Source organism: Punica granatum, chromosome 2, assembly GCF_007655135.1.
Source record: "Punica granatum isolate Tunisia-2019 chromosome 2, ASM765513v2, whole genome shotgun sequence".
Classification (NCBI taxonomy): Eukaryota; Viridiplantae; Streptophyta; class Magnoliopsida; order Myrtales; family Lythraceae; genus Punica; species Punica granatum.
Window position 1 is genome coordinate 22,838,337 of NC_045128.1, and position 15,885 is coordinate 22,854,221.

At 35.8% G+C, this 15,885-nt stretch overlaps 1 protein-coding gene across 9 annotated transcripts; it reads right to left on the reverse strand.

Annotated features, from left to right (window-relative positions):
* Nucleotides 1–2,713: 2,713 nt before the first annotated feature.
* On the reverse strand, nucleotides 2,714–13,376 carry LOC116195825 (transcriptional corepressor LEUNIG_HOMOLOG-like). 9 transcript variants are annotated; one of them, XM_031525199.1, is made up of 19 exons: nucleotides 12,951–13,345; nucleotides 12,733–12,832; nucleotides 12,553–12,618; nucleotides 12,338–12,435; nucleotides 11,829–11,938; nucleotides 11,395–11,726; nucleotides 11,258–11,312; nucleotides 11,036–11,147; nucleotides 7,942–7,991; nucleotides 7,592–7,861; nucleotides 6,980–7,057; nucleotides 6,596–6,820; nucleotides 6,079–6,220; nucleotides 5,891–6,000; nucleotides 5,198–5,347; nucleotides 4,776–4,931; nucleotides 4,557–4,673; nucleotides 3,644–3,841; nucleotides 2,714–3,161 (listed from the first exon to the last, which is right to left on the reverse strand). In XM_031525199.1, exons 3-19 carry the CDS (start codon nucleotides 12,588–12,590, stop codon nucleotides 3,018–3,020), a joined length of 2,385 nt encoding a protein of 794 aa, XP_031381059.1. In that variant the 5' UTR covers nucleotides 12,591–12,618; nucleotides 12,733–12,832; nucleotides 12,951–13,345; the 3' UTR covers nucleotides 2,714–3,017. The 9 variants fall into 9 exon arrangements, with proteins under 9 accessions (XP_031381059.1, XP_031381062.1, XP_031381064.1 ...); XM_031525202.1 differs by having other exon boundaries at nucleotides 2,753–3,161; nucleotides 12,553–12,609; nucleotides 13,219–13,376; XM_031525204.1 differs by having other exon boundaries at nucleotides 2,753–3,161; nucleotides 11,395–11,720; nucleotides 13,219–13,376.
* Between the last annotated feature and the right edge of the window lie 2,509 nt (nucleotides 13,377–15,885).

Genomic DNA, 15,885 nt, shown 5'->3' on the forward strand with positions numbered 1-15,885 from the left:
TGATAGATTCAGGTTGAGTCAGGTCTTTTATTCATCAGCTTGACTAGATGAAATTAGCTTGGATTGACTTCTCTTCTCTTCACTGAGGATGAATAGTGATTTGTATTTATTTCCGATGAAAAGAAAATTTCTGGATCTTATCTTATGATCAGGATTTTTGTCATTATCCACTGTCCAAAGATAAAACTTTTTACATTTTGATTTTAAAAAAATTTATGGTCTTGTGTCTTGATATGTTTTCGATTGAAACAAGTCATATTTATTTGTAAAGCATGTATAGTAATGTGCAGTAGGGTTTGTTCTGGATTCTTTCTTGAAGTGAAACCTAACGGGATTTTTATCTAAGAGGCACCAAATAAAAGTTGCTTATTTGTTCTATGTGCTATGTTTTATTGCATGCTAAAAATGCCCTGAAAAATACCTGGGTGGGCTGAGTAACCAATTGCCTTCATTGATCATGTCAGTGTTCGCGTCGAAAGGTTTCACTTTAGGAAATATGGGGTTGTTAAAAAAAAAATCGATCCCACGGGTGACATGAGCAATTAGAACTGTTGGGTGTCTTATCACCCAATGCCTTGAACTAACTGGTTCGGGAGTCATTGATTGAAAGCTCACTACATGGGTCTCCGCTAGGATTACAAAAAATTGAAATGATAAAGAAAAACAAATGAAAAAGAATTTTAAAAAATCGATTGGTTAACTCAAGTACTTGATCCGAGGGGGGCTCCATCACCTAATGCCTTGGGCCAACTAGACTAAGAGCCATTGATCAAGAGCTCGTTACATGGTTTGCCATTGAAAAAAAAGTTTTTATTTATTTATTAATTTTTTGTTTGTGCTTTTGCCCCTAAAATGTTATGAACCTTAGATGTAGTGAATATGGGAAGATAGGCAAATTTCTATGAATCAATATGAATCATGTTTTGCTTAAACTTTTGATTTGTTAATTTGGTTTCACATCATTGCATGATATGCTTTTCACAAAAATAAAATGTTTTGTTTTGGTGGAGGATAAATGATATGGTTTCTTTTGATTGTGGGCTAAGTGAAGACATGAATCAGACTATCAGGATAAATACAATCACTATTGAAAACATCAAAGAGGTCCTTTCATTCTAGGTTGATTTTAGGACAGTTGAGGATGTTTGTTAGTTTCCATTTTTCTAGTTGCTCGAGGACTACCAAATCTTAGGTTTGGAGTGCCTATCAAAATAGAGTTATTCGACACTTTTAACTGTTATAATTACAGTTAGATTCTCGAGTTTATGTTAGTTTGAGTAGGTTTATAGTTTATTTTTCATTCATTTGCATTCGTAATGATTTTAGGAGTTTTTATTAGTTTTTTTGTTTGTTTTTAGGTGATTTTGGGAGTTAGGTCATTGATCGAGCATTTACAGTCTCCAAGCTTTTGGTGTCTTGAACATGTTAAGCTTGGGAAAAATTAAGCGAATTGCATATGGTTGGAAGGTTTATTGAGTTAGTAGTGCTGTTTTACTAACCCGAGAGGGCCCAAGCCGCGGGTATGAAAGCTTAGGCACCCTAGATCAGTCCATTTGACCAGAATTCGAATTTTTCGGAATTATGTGTGGGTCCCAGGCATATTTGGAGTGAAACATTAAGAGGGTGATATTTGGATTTATATTCTTAGGTCTTAGCAAAGATATTCCTTGATGCTTAAGATAGGAAATTGAATTTCAAGTATTAAGAAATTAGATTTGGATGATATTTTTAGTATTTTGATGTTTTTCTCCATTAAGACGACTATGTTGTTTTCAAGGTGATGATGCTTACCTTTTCAATGCGACTATTTCAAGAGTTCAATAAGAGGGACGTGCATCCTCCATCTCTTATTTGTTTCGTCACATAAGGGATTTTTTTTTCTTTTCCGGTTATAAAGGAGGTCAAAGGGTTTAGTATAATAAGATAAAAATCATAATAACTAATAAATAGGCAAGGGTAGTTCCACTACATATTGAGCCCGGAATTCCTCGATTATCAAGCGAGAGCGAACGCCACTGTGTTAGACTCTCTTTTTATAAAAAAAAAAGGAAAAAAGAAAAAAAGATTCTTGTATTTCCTCACTACGTACTAAAAGAGCTAAGCGAGAATGCCTATTGGTTTTGAAAATAATGTGGGATATTCACAATTTTCTTTTCCAACTTGAGCCATGTGATATTTGAAAACTCAATAGATCTCGACTATAACAAGGTCAACCCATATCAAGAGATAATGCTCTCCCAACACAAAATCATTCACATGGCTTGAAACCAAGACTTAACTCATGTTAATTATATCCAAATTTCCTTTTAACTAATTCTTACAGTTCACGTTAACATCACTAATCTATACTGGTCAATTTTTATTCCGAGTAAAAGTATGGTTATAACAGCTAAACTATTAAATTAACTAGTTTATCAAGTTTATTGATGAAAGCTAATAATTCAATTTTTACCCCACCTGGCTCTTGATAGTTGAAAAAACAACTCGTAGTTTGGCCTGCCTGTTTGTCAATAATAACGAGACCAATCTTGTTCTCGCTTCAAAGACTTCAATAATTTTCCACTTCAAAGACTTCGATAAATTTTCCACTTAGCTACCGCTGAGATCGCAGCCCAGTCAGTTCAACTGGCAATAAGGAGAAAGGAGACTACAAGAGAAAACCATTCAGCAAATAATCTTCTTCCAACTAATTTCATATCCAACACACCCTGCATGAGCAATGGATTGGTAAAGCTTAAAATTTCGGAACCCATCAGAAAGAAAATTCCAGCATCATAAAAGCTTCTCTACACATAAATTTTAAATGTCAATAAAATTCTCTAGATCCTTAAGGGGAAGCACAATTCAATTGCGGTCGTATGATTACATGCAGAAAGTTTTGTACTTATGATGACGTTTACGGCACAAGCAATTAGGCAGAGAATTAAGGTGAGATTTCCCAGCAAATGAAATGGGGCATTGAATTTTGAGACCTGGTCATCTTGGAGAAACAGTAACCAGAGGAAAGCTTGACTTATTTACTTCCAGATCTTGACAGATTTGTCATGGCTAGTGGAGGCAATCATTCTCGTAACTGGGGATTGTGCCAAAGCTGAGATCACGCATTCGTGAGCTGGAGTCGTCACACTGCGGTTCTCAGCCAAGTTCCAGATCTCCATTGTCTGCAACCAAAACAGAAACTTTTAACGCTCCCATAAAGTATGAGAAAGCTGGACTTCCCAATTAGTGCCCATCACGCTGAGGATAAGTTCAGGCAGAATGTACTGAAACAGAGAACTGCGACAGAGAACATTCTCTTTGTTTGATGTCATTCTTGTCTGTTTTTCCAAAAAATAGCAAGCACTATGAATTTACAGAAAAGGAAATCCCTATTTTCTAGTTACATATCTGACCAAACGAGTTGAATACCATATCTAGCAAGACAATAGAGCCATTTACCTACAAGTAGGTTATTTTGTGTTTGTTTGGCATAGAATGCATCATAAGAAGCAATTCCCTTTATCCACAAAAGAAGAATACATATTTATATCTATAAGAGAAATTAAGGAGCATAAATTATTTGTTCCCATTCCATATTGTAAGCATCACAAGCAATTGATCAGAAATGGTCTAAACCCAAGTACAGAGATGAAATGATTGGTACCTGATAACCCCCAATAACCAACAGATGGGAATAACTCGAGTGGAAAATGCACGAGTGGAAATTGTTTCCGCTTGCATTGAACTCCTGAATGCATTCTCCATTTGCCATCGACCACACCCTAACAGATTCGTGACTCATAGAGGCTAACCTATCTCCATTGGCATCCCAACATATGGAATGTACTTCGGAGGGATGGCCCTAAACATGAAAGAGTAGCATTATGCACGGTACCCGTAAAGTTTTGGATAAGGGGTGCAAGTGAATAATAGCTCCTCTCAAGCTACTCCAAAATCCGACATTATTTGTATTTTCTTGCTTAAGAATCTCTTGAACCTGATCAAACTTCCCCCATATTATTAATTTTTTATGTGATGTTAAATCTAACATCACAAATATCTGTTTATTCTCAAGATATCTTAGACCTTGAGCTTGAGCTCTGTTATAGAGTCCTCACGAGCTTCACTTGTGGTTGACGCTGACCTTATCAAAGGGTCAGTGAAGCAAACCAAGTAGAGGGCGATTAAGCTCTAGTTTGTGGTGTGCAAGTTCAAGTGTAAAGAAAATACACTATATGAGGGCCAACCCAGCTTTTAGCCTGAATAATATTTGGCTTAGCAGCTCAGCTCAGCTCAACTCAATCAAGTCACTGCTCCACCAAAGAGAGAGAGAAAGAAAAGGAAAAGGCTCGCTCACTTTTATAGATAGATTTTGGACACGGAAAAATCTCAAATAGTCCTATGGAAAAATGATATCGGAGATACACGCTCTGGGACTGCTAGACGCAGAAAAACGGTGACATGTTGGATTCGTAGATTTTTTTCTTTATTACCACATGAGACCCTAGAAAGTGGAAAACAATCCCCATGATTAGTTTCCAAAAATGCAATAGAATGTAAGAGATCGTATTTGGCACCTTTAGAAGGAAAGCCTGCTGGTCAGTCTCAACATCAAAGATGGCCACCATGTTATTAGCTGCAGCAGCCAGTAGCTGCCCAATTCTTGGCTGAAATCTCACTTTTGTCGAACCGCCCTTCACATCATGACTCATTGTCAGACAGTGCTAAGAATAAAACGTCCCAAATCTAAGTCATCAGTTCTAAAGACAGCAAATTAGTTGGGATTCTTTACTAACCTTTGAAACACGGTTGCATGAGTACTGGTTAATGTTCCAGAAGCGAATCTCATTGTTGTTGTCACAGGAGCAGAATAGGTCAGTCTTCTTCGGATGGAAATCAAGGGACATCACTGGTGAACTGTGCCCACTGTATGTTTGCAGAGAAAAGTTGGGCTGCACAACCCACTGACGTGTTAGCATATATCTAAAAACCGAAAGGCAGGGCAGTTCAATCCGATTTCTTAGTGGACCATATTTTTTCATGTTTCCGGCAAGTCCTATCGAAAAATTCATATTTTAAAATGGTATTTTGCATTGATTTAAAAAACCTACTTAGGCCTACTGAAACCAACTTGAACTCATGATCCTAATTTTGCCAGTTTGATGAATAGTCCAATCTGAAAGCTACCACAGAAAGGAAATGAAGCCATAAATTTTACCCGTGCAGCATCCCAGACGCGGACAGTCGTATCAAATGAGGATGTTGCAAGCTGGGTTGAATTTGGTCTGAACCTAACATCAGTAATTATATGCGTGTGCTCTTCAGGAGTGCTTTCAGTTTGAAAGGTTTCCATGTTCCAGAGTATGACCTGTTCATATTGAGATAGATGAATAAGAGTGTTTTTATTAGTGTTTCTCTATGAAGATCATATTAGTCTGTGATCCCATAAATGTAAAGAATATAAAAGTTCTATTAATTTAACCAGTGAGAGTTGCTTCAATCCAAAAGTAAATCCCTAACTCAACTGACAACCATCCAAGAAATGTGGCATACCAATGCACATGACAGGAAACAGCTTCCAATGACAATGAACACTATCTCAATTAACTTCACAAGTCTGGTTCCCATTGGTAGTGGGGGCATGTGAATTCACAAACAAAAAGCACTCGCGCATAATGACCACCAGTAAACTTCATGTATTAATCGATCATGAATGTTCTATGATATTAAGATTTAATGTCTAAATTTTTCTAGAGATTGCTAATATATGGAAGCCAGTTAAATGGATAATTCTGTACCTTGCTCGGCCTTTTGGCTAAGATCAAGTAAAACGCATAAGTTCTGTCTACTTTAACAAGCCTTAAGTGAGCCATGTTCTTATTTCATATTAATTTACTTTAAGGATATTTACCTTCTTGTCATGACCACCACTGGCAAGATACTTCCCATCTGTCGAAAAGTGACAGCAGAGAACTTTACTATTACTCTCGCGTATGGAACTGACTTCGCTGAATGAAAAACCTGAAAAGGAGAGACTTCGGTCAGCTCCTTGGTCTATATGAACAATATGGTCACTGTAAGAACAGTTTCATAGGTTACTCTTCATGGGGTCCGCTGCATGTTCAGATTGGTTTGACTTTAACTTTCCAAAGACATCTCTTCCATCCACATCATCTTGAGAGAGGAAAGACTCCACGTTGTCTTCTAGAGAACCAACATCTCCAAAATGATCTATGTCATCCTACAAAGAATGTATGAGACCAGAAGCATTATGTCTTGAATAAAGTATCTGAAGAGCTGCAATGCTTGGCTTTCAATATGATAAATTTAGCACATTTTCTTTAACCTCAATGTATAATAATTCAACGATAGCTTAAACACTTTTTAGAAAGAAATTGGAGTTTTTCAAACAAGAATAGAACAGTCCAATTGTCCTTTTGCAAGTCAAAAGTTCAGAGAACAGACACGTCCAACCTGGTTCCTACAAGTACAGTTCTAGCAATAAGCAGTCTAGACCACTTGATTCAGTCAGAGTTGAGAATTTTCACCAGTTGCTTTTCAAAGTTGATTGAAGTAATTGGAAACCTATGAGTATAAAATTGTAAAGGATATGTACCAGCTGATTTGTGGATGACGTAAGACCTCCAAGTCCATTTGCTCCATAGATCATAAGACCTTTCGACATGCTAGTAGCTTGCTGGGCATTGCTTGCCATTGAAATTCCATCCCCAGGTGTGTGAGTTGAAGGAGTTGAGGGCTGTGAGTTAGGGGAAGGCCCGATCGTGTTTCCAGTACCAGTGCTGTTAGCTGGTCCAGAAGATGACAGCCCTTTTCTTTTCCTCTATTACATTAAAAAAAAGCATAAATATTATTCACCTAAGACTATGGTTTCCTGACCTCCATTTTCATACTTCAATACTTGAATGCAGCATATAGTGATAAAGAAACTAATCTAGCAGCATAAAGCATGATTTAATTAGCACATATGAAAATTCCAAACCTGTTGCTGGACTTGCTGTGGTTGCATCTGATCCTGCTGCTGTTGAGAGGAAGACTGTTGCACAGGTGGCATGTTCATCTGCAAGAAAATTATCAGGGTCTCAGACACATCAAAAGAAATGTTACAGAAAAAAAAGTATTCATCTGATAGAATAATAGAGAGTATTAGGGTGACCAAAGACTGGAGTGCAAAAAAAGGAAGCAAATAACATAGTGGATGCCGGCATTTGTTCTTGAAAATATATTGAAGACAAATAAGATACCTGGATGACAAAAATCATTCAAGGGACACATAAAAAAATGTTAAAGATGTTAATTTCTTCTCCATGGGGTAAGTTACTGAAATACGGATTAATTGTGAAGAGTTATTTCCCTATTCATAGTTAAATATATAAATTACAAGAAAGAGTCATTCAAAAAGAATCTACAATGGTAAAGTCGTTTCAACATGATATGGGTTTATGATCCAAAAGCTGTATTAAATTCTCTTGTTCATCTAAACCAATACCTAGTGGATACATGATGAACAATAAGCACATGCATCTAATGCAGGTACTATTGGACCTAAAAAAGATGACATTCACTATAGGAGAAGTTAATCACTGTAAGATACCTTTGAGGAAGTTGATTGAATAGGGGAACCAGCAGATCCGTCATTTGGAATCATTTGACCATCTTTTGCATTCAAAGAACCCCTAGGCATTCCCCTAAAAGCTCGAGGGTCCATTTCCCCAAAGATTGAGGAATTGTTAAGATTGCCCTGTGACTGAACTTGTGCAAGAAGCTGGTGCTGCTGCTGGGGCAAGGAGTGGAACTGGTTTGCTGAATTCATGATGGGCTTTTGAACTTGTGCTCCTAAACTTGGCCGAATTTGGTCAATTCCCTAATCAAATACATGTCTCCATTAGAAAGTCGCATTAGACAAATATTTTGTACAACGCCCTAAAGCAACATGGAACTTACTGTCAGTGGCCACCCTTTCAATGGTAAATCACCAGCTCCAGGGCTCAATCCTGACTCAGACAAATTGACGAGAAAGCGTGTTTGTCACTTGAAGCATCCAGAGATAATAAGATAATAGAAAATCCAGTTGTTAATACAAAATTTCTGAAACCTAATTGCTTCTAATGGGATTATGATCCAAAAAGTATGAACTAAGAGCTTCAATAGCAATTTTGTAAATTAATGCTGGTTAACATCATGCAAAGAAAATCGTAAAAGGTTATAAGAACAATGTCTTAGAATTATGAGAGTGCTTCGAGGGGCAGATCTCATAAGTACCTTTAGCACATTGGTGCACAGAAGTAATTTTTGGTGAATAATTTTAAAACCATGGTTGAATTCAAGTATAGACTCCAACATAATTTCTCATGTAGGCCAACAGGGGACAGGATAACTTCTTCAACTCATTTTATATCTCAAGCATTAACCAATCGCCCATTTTAAGTTTCCGCATTCTTTAATGAGCTTCGTTCAAACACCTTAGTGAAAATCAACATTTACATTTTAGCAATTTTATTTTTAGTTTCTCTTTTAACTTTTAATCAGCACTAGCACTCCTATACTAGACAGGAGAAGTACTTAAAATGTTGCTTTACATGTCTCCCAATGAACTTGAATTAGAAACACAAACGAGTGTATTTTGTATTCTTTTCCACAATCATTTTAAAATTGACAGATAATATTAGCTAACATGTCAAAAGAATTCAAAGTGCCCATAACTGACCGATTGATATAGATTAGTGTTTGTCACTTGATATTAGTTGAGACGAAAATTGTAAGCATTGAGTATCTACAGACATTGAGGAGGATCCATAAGATCATACTGTACAAATATAAGACAAGCCTTGAAAACTATGTACAGACCTATTTATATATGATAAATCAATCCTCAATAGAGATGCAACTAGACAGTAATCTCAGTAACCATTATCATTACATGAGAATGCATGGAAGATAGCCATCCAGTGGACATAAAGTATACATTGAGAATCTTAAAAGAATAACTAGCATGTCATACTATAGCATTTTCAACCACTTCAAAGTTTTAAAATACTCTTGCTTAATTTATGATTTTTCCTTTCAATGGGTAAAATTTTGTATCAGTAATATTTTTTTTTTCTATTATGTCTCTATTGTATTTGTTTTTGAACACTAATGTCTGCTAATTACTGTTGCAACATGGTCACAGAGAAAAAGCCTAATGTGGCCATGAGAAAATTAAGAAGAAAGCTACATGGCATGAGCCAAACTAAAGAAAAGCAATTCTCCCCAGGTCCTTGGCCCCTTACTTGAAACTGATATCCTAGAGAAATAGTATGGTGAAAATTCTTATAAATAGTAGCGTACCTTCATAATAGCTAAGACAACTTCCCAATATCAAAGCAGTACAATTTACTCAATCTTAGTTTAGATTAAAATTTTGCGGCCTATTATTAGTTCTTGCAAAGACATGGCCAAATTTAAGTTGCAACTCACAATGAGTTAACTCGCTTTGAATGGGAATCTATCCAGTGTTAAGATTTTACAGCAAGTTGACTTGCCATGTGAAGTAGGTTTAAAACACCTTGCAATTCCATGAGTTGAAAACAAAATTTACACAACACCTTGGTTAAGAGTTTCTAGTACCTTGTGGACCTTAATAAATAAGTTTGAACTCATCATTGATGTAACGGAACTTGTCGACGAGTATTTTTTAACATTCAATCACTCAAAAAAAAAAAATTTATAACATTCTGAAGATTCCCAAATACATGCATTGAGAAGAGTGTATGAGTTTTAGGTTCATATTAATGAATGATCAAACACTTAATCCTCAACAAGTGTCCTGACAGTAATCCTTCGCTTTAACCTCATGAACGAGGATGTGACTGAAATAGTAAGGCCAAAACAAAGTCTCCATCTCCATAAGAGGGAATTGTAGTTGGGATCTAGTAAAGATACCCAAGCGCAATACAGAAGTTAACCGGAGATGGGCCTTATCCTGGAACAGCTAAACTTTTCATCCGCTAACTCACACATCTGATTGTCTTCCAGAAAATCTGTGGCATGTCAATATAATACCCTCAACTCCAAGTGGGGGAACATCATTGAAGCAACTACTTTTCGGACCAGCTGCATTTTTTTCTTTCCTTGGATTTGGATTTAAAAATTATAAAGGCTGAAGTCACAGTAGATTAGGGGAAGGGGGAGGTGGCAAAAGGACAGATGACGGTACGAGGTAAACATGCAGTTCCAGGCAATCACAAGGATACAGTTCCAGTCAAAGTAGAAATATTACGGGGAATTGTAAAGATACTGATGTAACTGCTGCTCACCAAAACAGAACTTTCATACCAAACCATGACATAAAGATATGTTGCCAGCATGCAAATCGCAATGGTCTAGGTTGAGATGGCTAAACTATGGGAGACATGAAGACCACTACCTACTGCAGAAGCCACTTTGTTGCTCTTCTTAAAGTCTTTTTTTTTTTGGTAGGACTCTTCTTAAGGATTTTAATTATAGATATTTCTGTTCCATATCATTGATATTGGATTATTCACTTTAAAAGATGCTAAGTACAATTGGAGCCTGATAACTAGGAGCTCCAAACAGGAAAAATAAATAAGAAAATTAAAGGTCAGTTGTTTCTCATAATGTTGCAGGCCATTGTGTGGCGAATTGTTACTGTTTCTGCGAGTCACCTATAACAAATTTAGAACTCGAATACCATCCATTCCTCAAAATTCTATATAAAACAACGAAATCTAAAATGCCTCAAACCCATAAAAAGTTACTAAGCTCCCGTTTGATTTCATAATTTGATTTTAAAATTTTAACTCTAATTTTATTTTAACTATACTCATTATACAACAAAAGTCAAAAATACAATTATTACTTTTTCATTTTTCTTCAAATTTTTTAACCATTCAATTCAATTTTTAATAATAAATTCTCTCAACTATTCATTATTTTTCATATTTTTTCTCATAATTCAACATCACAATCATTATAAATCAATTAAAATCAAAATTCAACTCAACTCAATTCTAAAACCAAAAGCACTATAAGTTACCTGCATTTCCAACTCCAGGTCGTGGTTGCATCATTCCCTGCCCATAAAGTGAAGAAGAGTTCACAGCCAAAGATCTCTGAGCTGCTCCCATGTTAATTTCTCCTTTGATATCCTACAAATATACAGTGAATGAAGGAAAGACGAGCTTTAGAAAACCATCAAATGGGACGGAGATACTAAGCAAGCATTCTAAGGAGTTCCCAATTATCTATTTTTTCATGCCTGCATTTGCTGTAACGCAGCTGAGACACTCCCAGAATTTCCTTGGACCAGCTGACTGTCAAAGAGAGATAAAGGGAGGGTGAAGTAATCTACTAGAAAGAATAGGTATAAATTAAAACTAGTTGTGATTGAGATACCCATGTTGACTTGATGCTGGTTTTAGAAGGGTCATTCTAGCATCTAAAAGAGGTTGAGAAACGGGAGAATCCATTGGGTTAGACAGTTTCATACGCTCCTCATACATTTTTGCAGCCAATGCAGTGGCAGTTGGTTGCCCTAGCATTGCTTCTGAATTACCAACATTTGCAGGACCTCCAATTGAAGGCTGAGTGGAATCCCTTCTCTGCAGTTGAGCTTGACGGATCAACTGCAACTGTTGCATCTGCAGCTGTTGTTGCTGTTGTTGCTGTTGCTGCTGTTGCTGCTGTTGCTGCTGTTGCTGCTGTTCTCTTGATTTACCATTCTGTGTCTTCAAAAGGTTCACAAATCAAAGGAAAGGGAAAGGACCAAAATTTGGCCACCTTTTATAATGTAAGTTAAAACAACCTGCAAATCAGTCACAGGCATTCACCTCTATATATGCTGAGGCAGTTGGGGAATGTTTTTCATTTGTCCTTGCAATAAAAATGTCCCAAAAGACAGACCACCACTCGAACAGAAATCCTCCTGGAGCATCAATTGCTGCATATGCATAACTATGTCATGTGAAACACTGGCTTGTTCATCTAAAACGCAAAACATCAGTATGCACAAATCGACATTGGACATAAGATATTTAAGGCACCCAAGTAGATGTATTCCGGAAGAAATGACAAAATCAGGCAATGATGAGGGTGAGTGAAGTAATGAACAATAATAATAGGCCGTTGAAAAGAAGTTGAAACAGAATACGCCCCAAAAGCCACAGTTTCTGCAGACAGTCTTAACACAGTAATCAGCCTTTCCCTCTCATTAACAAAAACCAAAGCAACCACTGAGGTGGAAGGCATTGTTAAACTACATGCCCATTGCAATTAACTGGCAATCGAAAAACAATAGCATAAGCAAAAGAGCTTGAGTAAACACAAATGGATATTATACCTACTGGGTCAGTAGAGACGTTCCCTTCAGTCATAAAGGACTTTGCAGTGTTGTGCAATTTCTTCTTCAAGAGGTAATCATATATATAGACATCAAGCCTTCGCAAAGGAATACAACCCAAAGAACAAAATTTCAAGTCAAACAATTAACAAATCAGTACATATTCGCCACCAATTACAAACAAGGAAAACACTGGAGATAGCTAAGCTTCACACATCTTATCTGCTTCCCAATTGCTCTGGTTCTGCGCCATTGCTCCTCCAAGTTCAAACCTTACAGAGCTAAACCTCAACAGGGTCAGCAAAAAGTTCAAAATTTAGACGACCCACGAACCCACTGAATCAGCTCGATCGAATTTCATGATCGATTGAACATGCATTGCAAGAAACACTCACCTTTTGTCGAAAGAGTTCGCTGATCACGCCGTAGATCAGCAGCAAGGGGTCCTGGTATCCAGATGAGCGATCAAGGGACCATCAGATCTCACCTAAATTTCTGGGAATTCAAGTAATTCTCTCAGTCAACCAATTATCCGAAGAACGGCAACAGCGTGTTTCCGGAAGATCACAGCAAAATTATTATATTATATTTAGAAACTACTGCACTGCCTCACTGAATTCTGCAATTCCGAGCGAAAGAAGTCAGATACAGAAGATCAGATCGAGTGGCGGCGATCGAATCTTGTCCAATTCGGACGAAGATCGCGTCGTAGGAGCCTCGACAACGTAATGCTCATACGAGAGAAGCGATTCCTCTGGCACGACTCAAAAGGAAAGCGTTTTCTGAGGAGGGGGAAGAAGACCGCGAAGGGAGAAGGAACAGGAGGATGAAGAATTATAGAGGGCTGTAGTAGAATTGTTTGGGAAGGAAGGACGACTTACGCCGGACGAGGCGGAGCACGGCGGCCGGTTGGTGGCGGCTCCGCCGCGAGCCCGGAGGATGAGGGTGATGGGAAGGAGCAGGGGAGTCGTCAGTGAAAGGTAAGGCTCAGCCGTACTAGTTTTATTATTTGTTGTTTATTGTTATTTAATTATGCAGATGGGCTGGATGGAGCACAACGGCAGTGGGCGCCCTCTAATGGCCCAATTCCAAACCCCCCCCCCCCCCCCCCCCCTCCAAAAAAAAAAAACAATTTAGCACGAATTATTTTTTCTCACAAAAATATAATGAATTTCAATTTCCATACAATTTTATCATCCTTTAGTTTTTCTGCTTATTCTCATAACATCGGAATGTTTGTCATGGCAATAAAAAATTCAAAACTAATATAAGATGCAAAAAAATGTTCCAAAAAAATCAAAAAGATTTAGAAAAATGATATAACAAATCAGAAAATTTTATAATTTTACAAAGTTTCAAAAAATACCGGATCAATCATAAAAATAAAAAAATTATATTTAAAAAATTAAAAATAAATTCAGAAAAAATTTATAAATAGAAAATTCTAGAATTGTTAAAAAATTGAAACAATTATAAAAGCTTTAAAAAAAAGATTTTAGAAAAAAATTGAGGAAAAATTTGACGAAAATTCAGAAATGTTTTTTTAAAATTATAGAAATTTATAATAGTATAAAAGAAAATTCCAGAAAATAAAAAAAAATATTTAGTTTAATAAGAAAGTTATTCAAGAAAAAACAAGATAAAATAATTCAATATAGAGCGAGCCACCCAATACGCAAGGATGAATGTTTATTGATTGGGTAATTACCTCATGAAAGTTTCAAATATTAGTTAGATGTACATATTAAATGTTAAGTTTAAATTTTCTATTTTAAACTTTGATAAAATTCTTTTAATTTTAACTTTTTATATAGGTACATTTAATTTATTTTGAAATATCGTGAGAGTAATTAACCCCTCCAAGATCAACATGCCTCATTTACTGTCTACTATGCAACTCACATTCTACTTTTATTACCTTTTATTCGCCTCTCAAGTCTATCATAACTCATTTCTTAGCTTTGGCCTCAATTGGCCATGTTCAGTACCTATCAAATCAAACAAGTTTGCAACAACTAGGTGACATTACCTCTAAAACTCCCAACTGCTCGTGAAATCCGCTGACTTCATTGAGACAAATAGAGTTGATGCAAAACCTTTCTCAGTAGTTGTTTTCTCCTCAAGCAATAGCTTTCGCAATAATTGAGGGGAAAGCAACTGCTAAGAAAGCAGCGTCAACTCCATTAGCTTCAATAAAGTCCAACATGTTCTGGTAGTAGTTTGGAGTTCTGTAGGCAAGATTAGCCTCGTTGTGAGCTCGTTCGGCTAGATGGAAACCAACAAGTGTCAGTTGAGGCTAAAACTTCAAAATGAGTTATGATGGGCTTGACCTGAGAGGATAACCAAAGTAGGACGTGGATGGCTTGGTAGATAGTGAATTGAAGAAGGCATGTTAATCTTAGTGGAGTCAATTGATCTCATGAAATTTCAAACAATTAATTAATGTATAAAAAGTTAAAGTAAGTTTTTATCACAATTTTAAGAGAATTGTTAACTTAAATATTTCATATGTACATTTACTTAATCTTTGAAAATCTCTTGAGGATAGTTACCCAATCAATATAAAAGTCTCTTTACATATTGGATAGCTTACTCTATGTTTAATTATTTTATTTTGTTTTATTTTTTTCTTGAATTTCATTAAATTTTTTATTGAATTTTTCTTTACTTTCTACATGCGTATATTTTCATTTCTTGAATATATTTTATATTTTGTTAGAATTTTCTTAAGTAAAAATTCTCCAATTTTTCTTAAACTTTTTCTTTTGGAATATTTATCTTGTGTTTTTATATATTTTTATATATTTTTTGAATATTTCTAAAAATTTATTTTTCTATAACTTATCTGATTCTTTTTGCATTTTCTTGAAATTTTTTTATTTTGTATTTTCTAAATTTTTATTTTTACTTTTATATTTGATTGGAGTATGTTGAACTTTTGTTAAATTTTCTAATTTTTCTATTATTTTGTGGATTTATTTATTTATTTATTATTTTAAAATTGTTTTTAATTTTTATATATTTTATTTTATTTTTGCACTTTTAAATGTCCATGTTAGCATTTTGATTGTCACGTCAATGAAAATAAACAGAAAGAGTGATGGACGCCACATCCGAAAGATAATGAAAGTTCTCATATTTTTATGAGAAAAAATAGTTGGTGTTAAATTTGGGAAAATAGTTCATTTATCTATAACTAGGGGGAGGCTACGCCACCTTTCGCTGCTGTAGCTTGTCTTGAATTTAGAAATATCACATCGCGGCATTCAAAATTATCCCTTGTTGGGCTGCAGATTAGAAATAAGTGTTCCCAACCAATTGGTGAAAGAATTGAAAGCTAGTATAATTATGTTCATTATCTCTATTCCAAAATTGGGGACACGAGGAAGTGATGAAGAACCTGCCCAAGATTAAATTAAGCACCAAGTATTATGAAACATTTAATATGAATGATGAAGCATATAAAGTATTTATATTGAGGATGTACATCTTAAAATATTCAGTTGTTCATTTATACATAAAGTACAACTATATCCAAAAGTGTCACT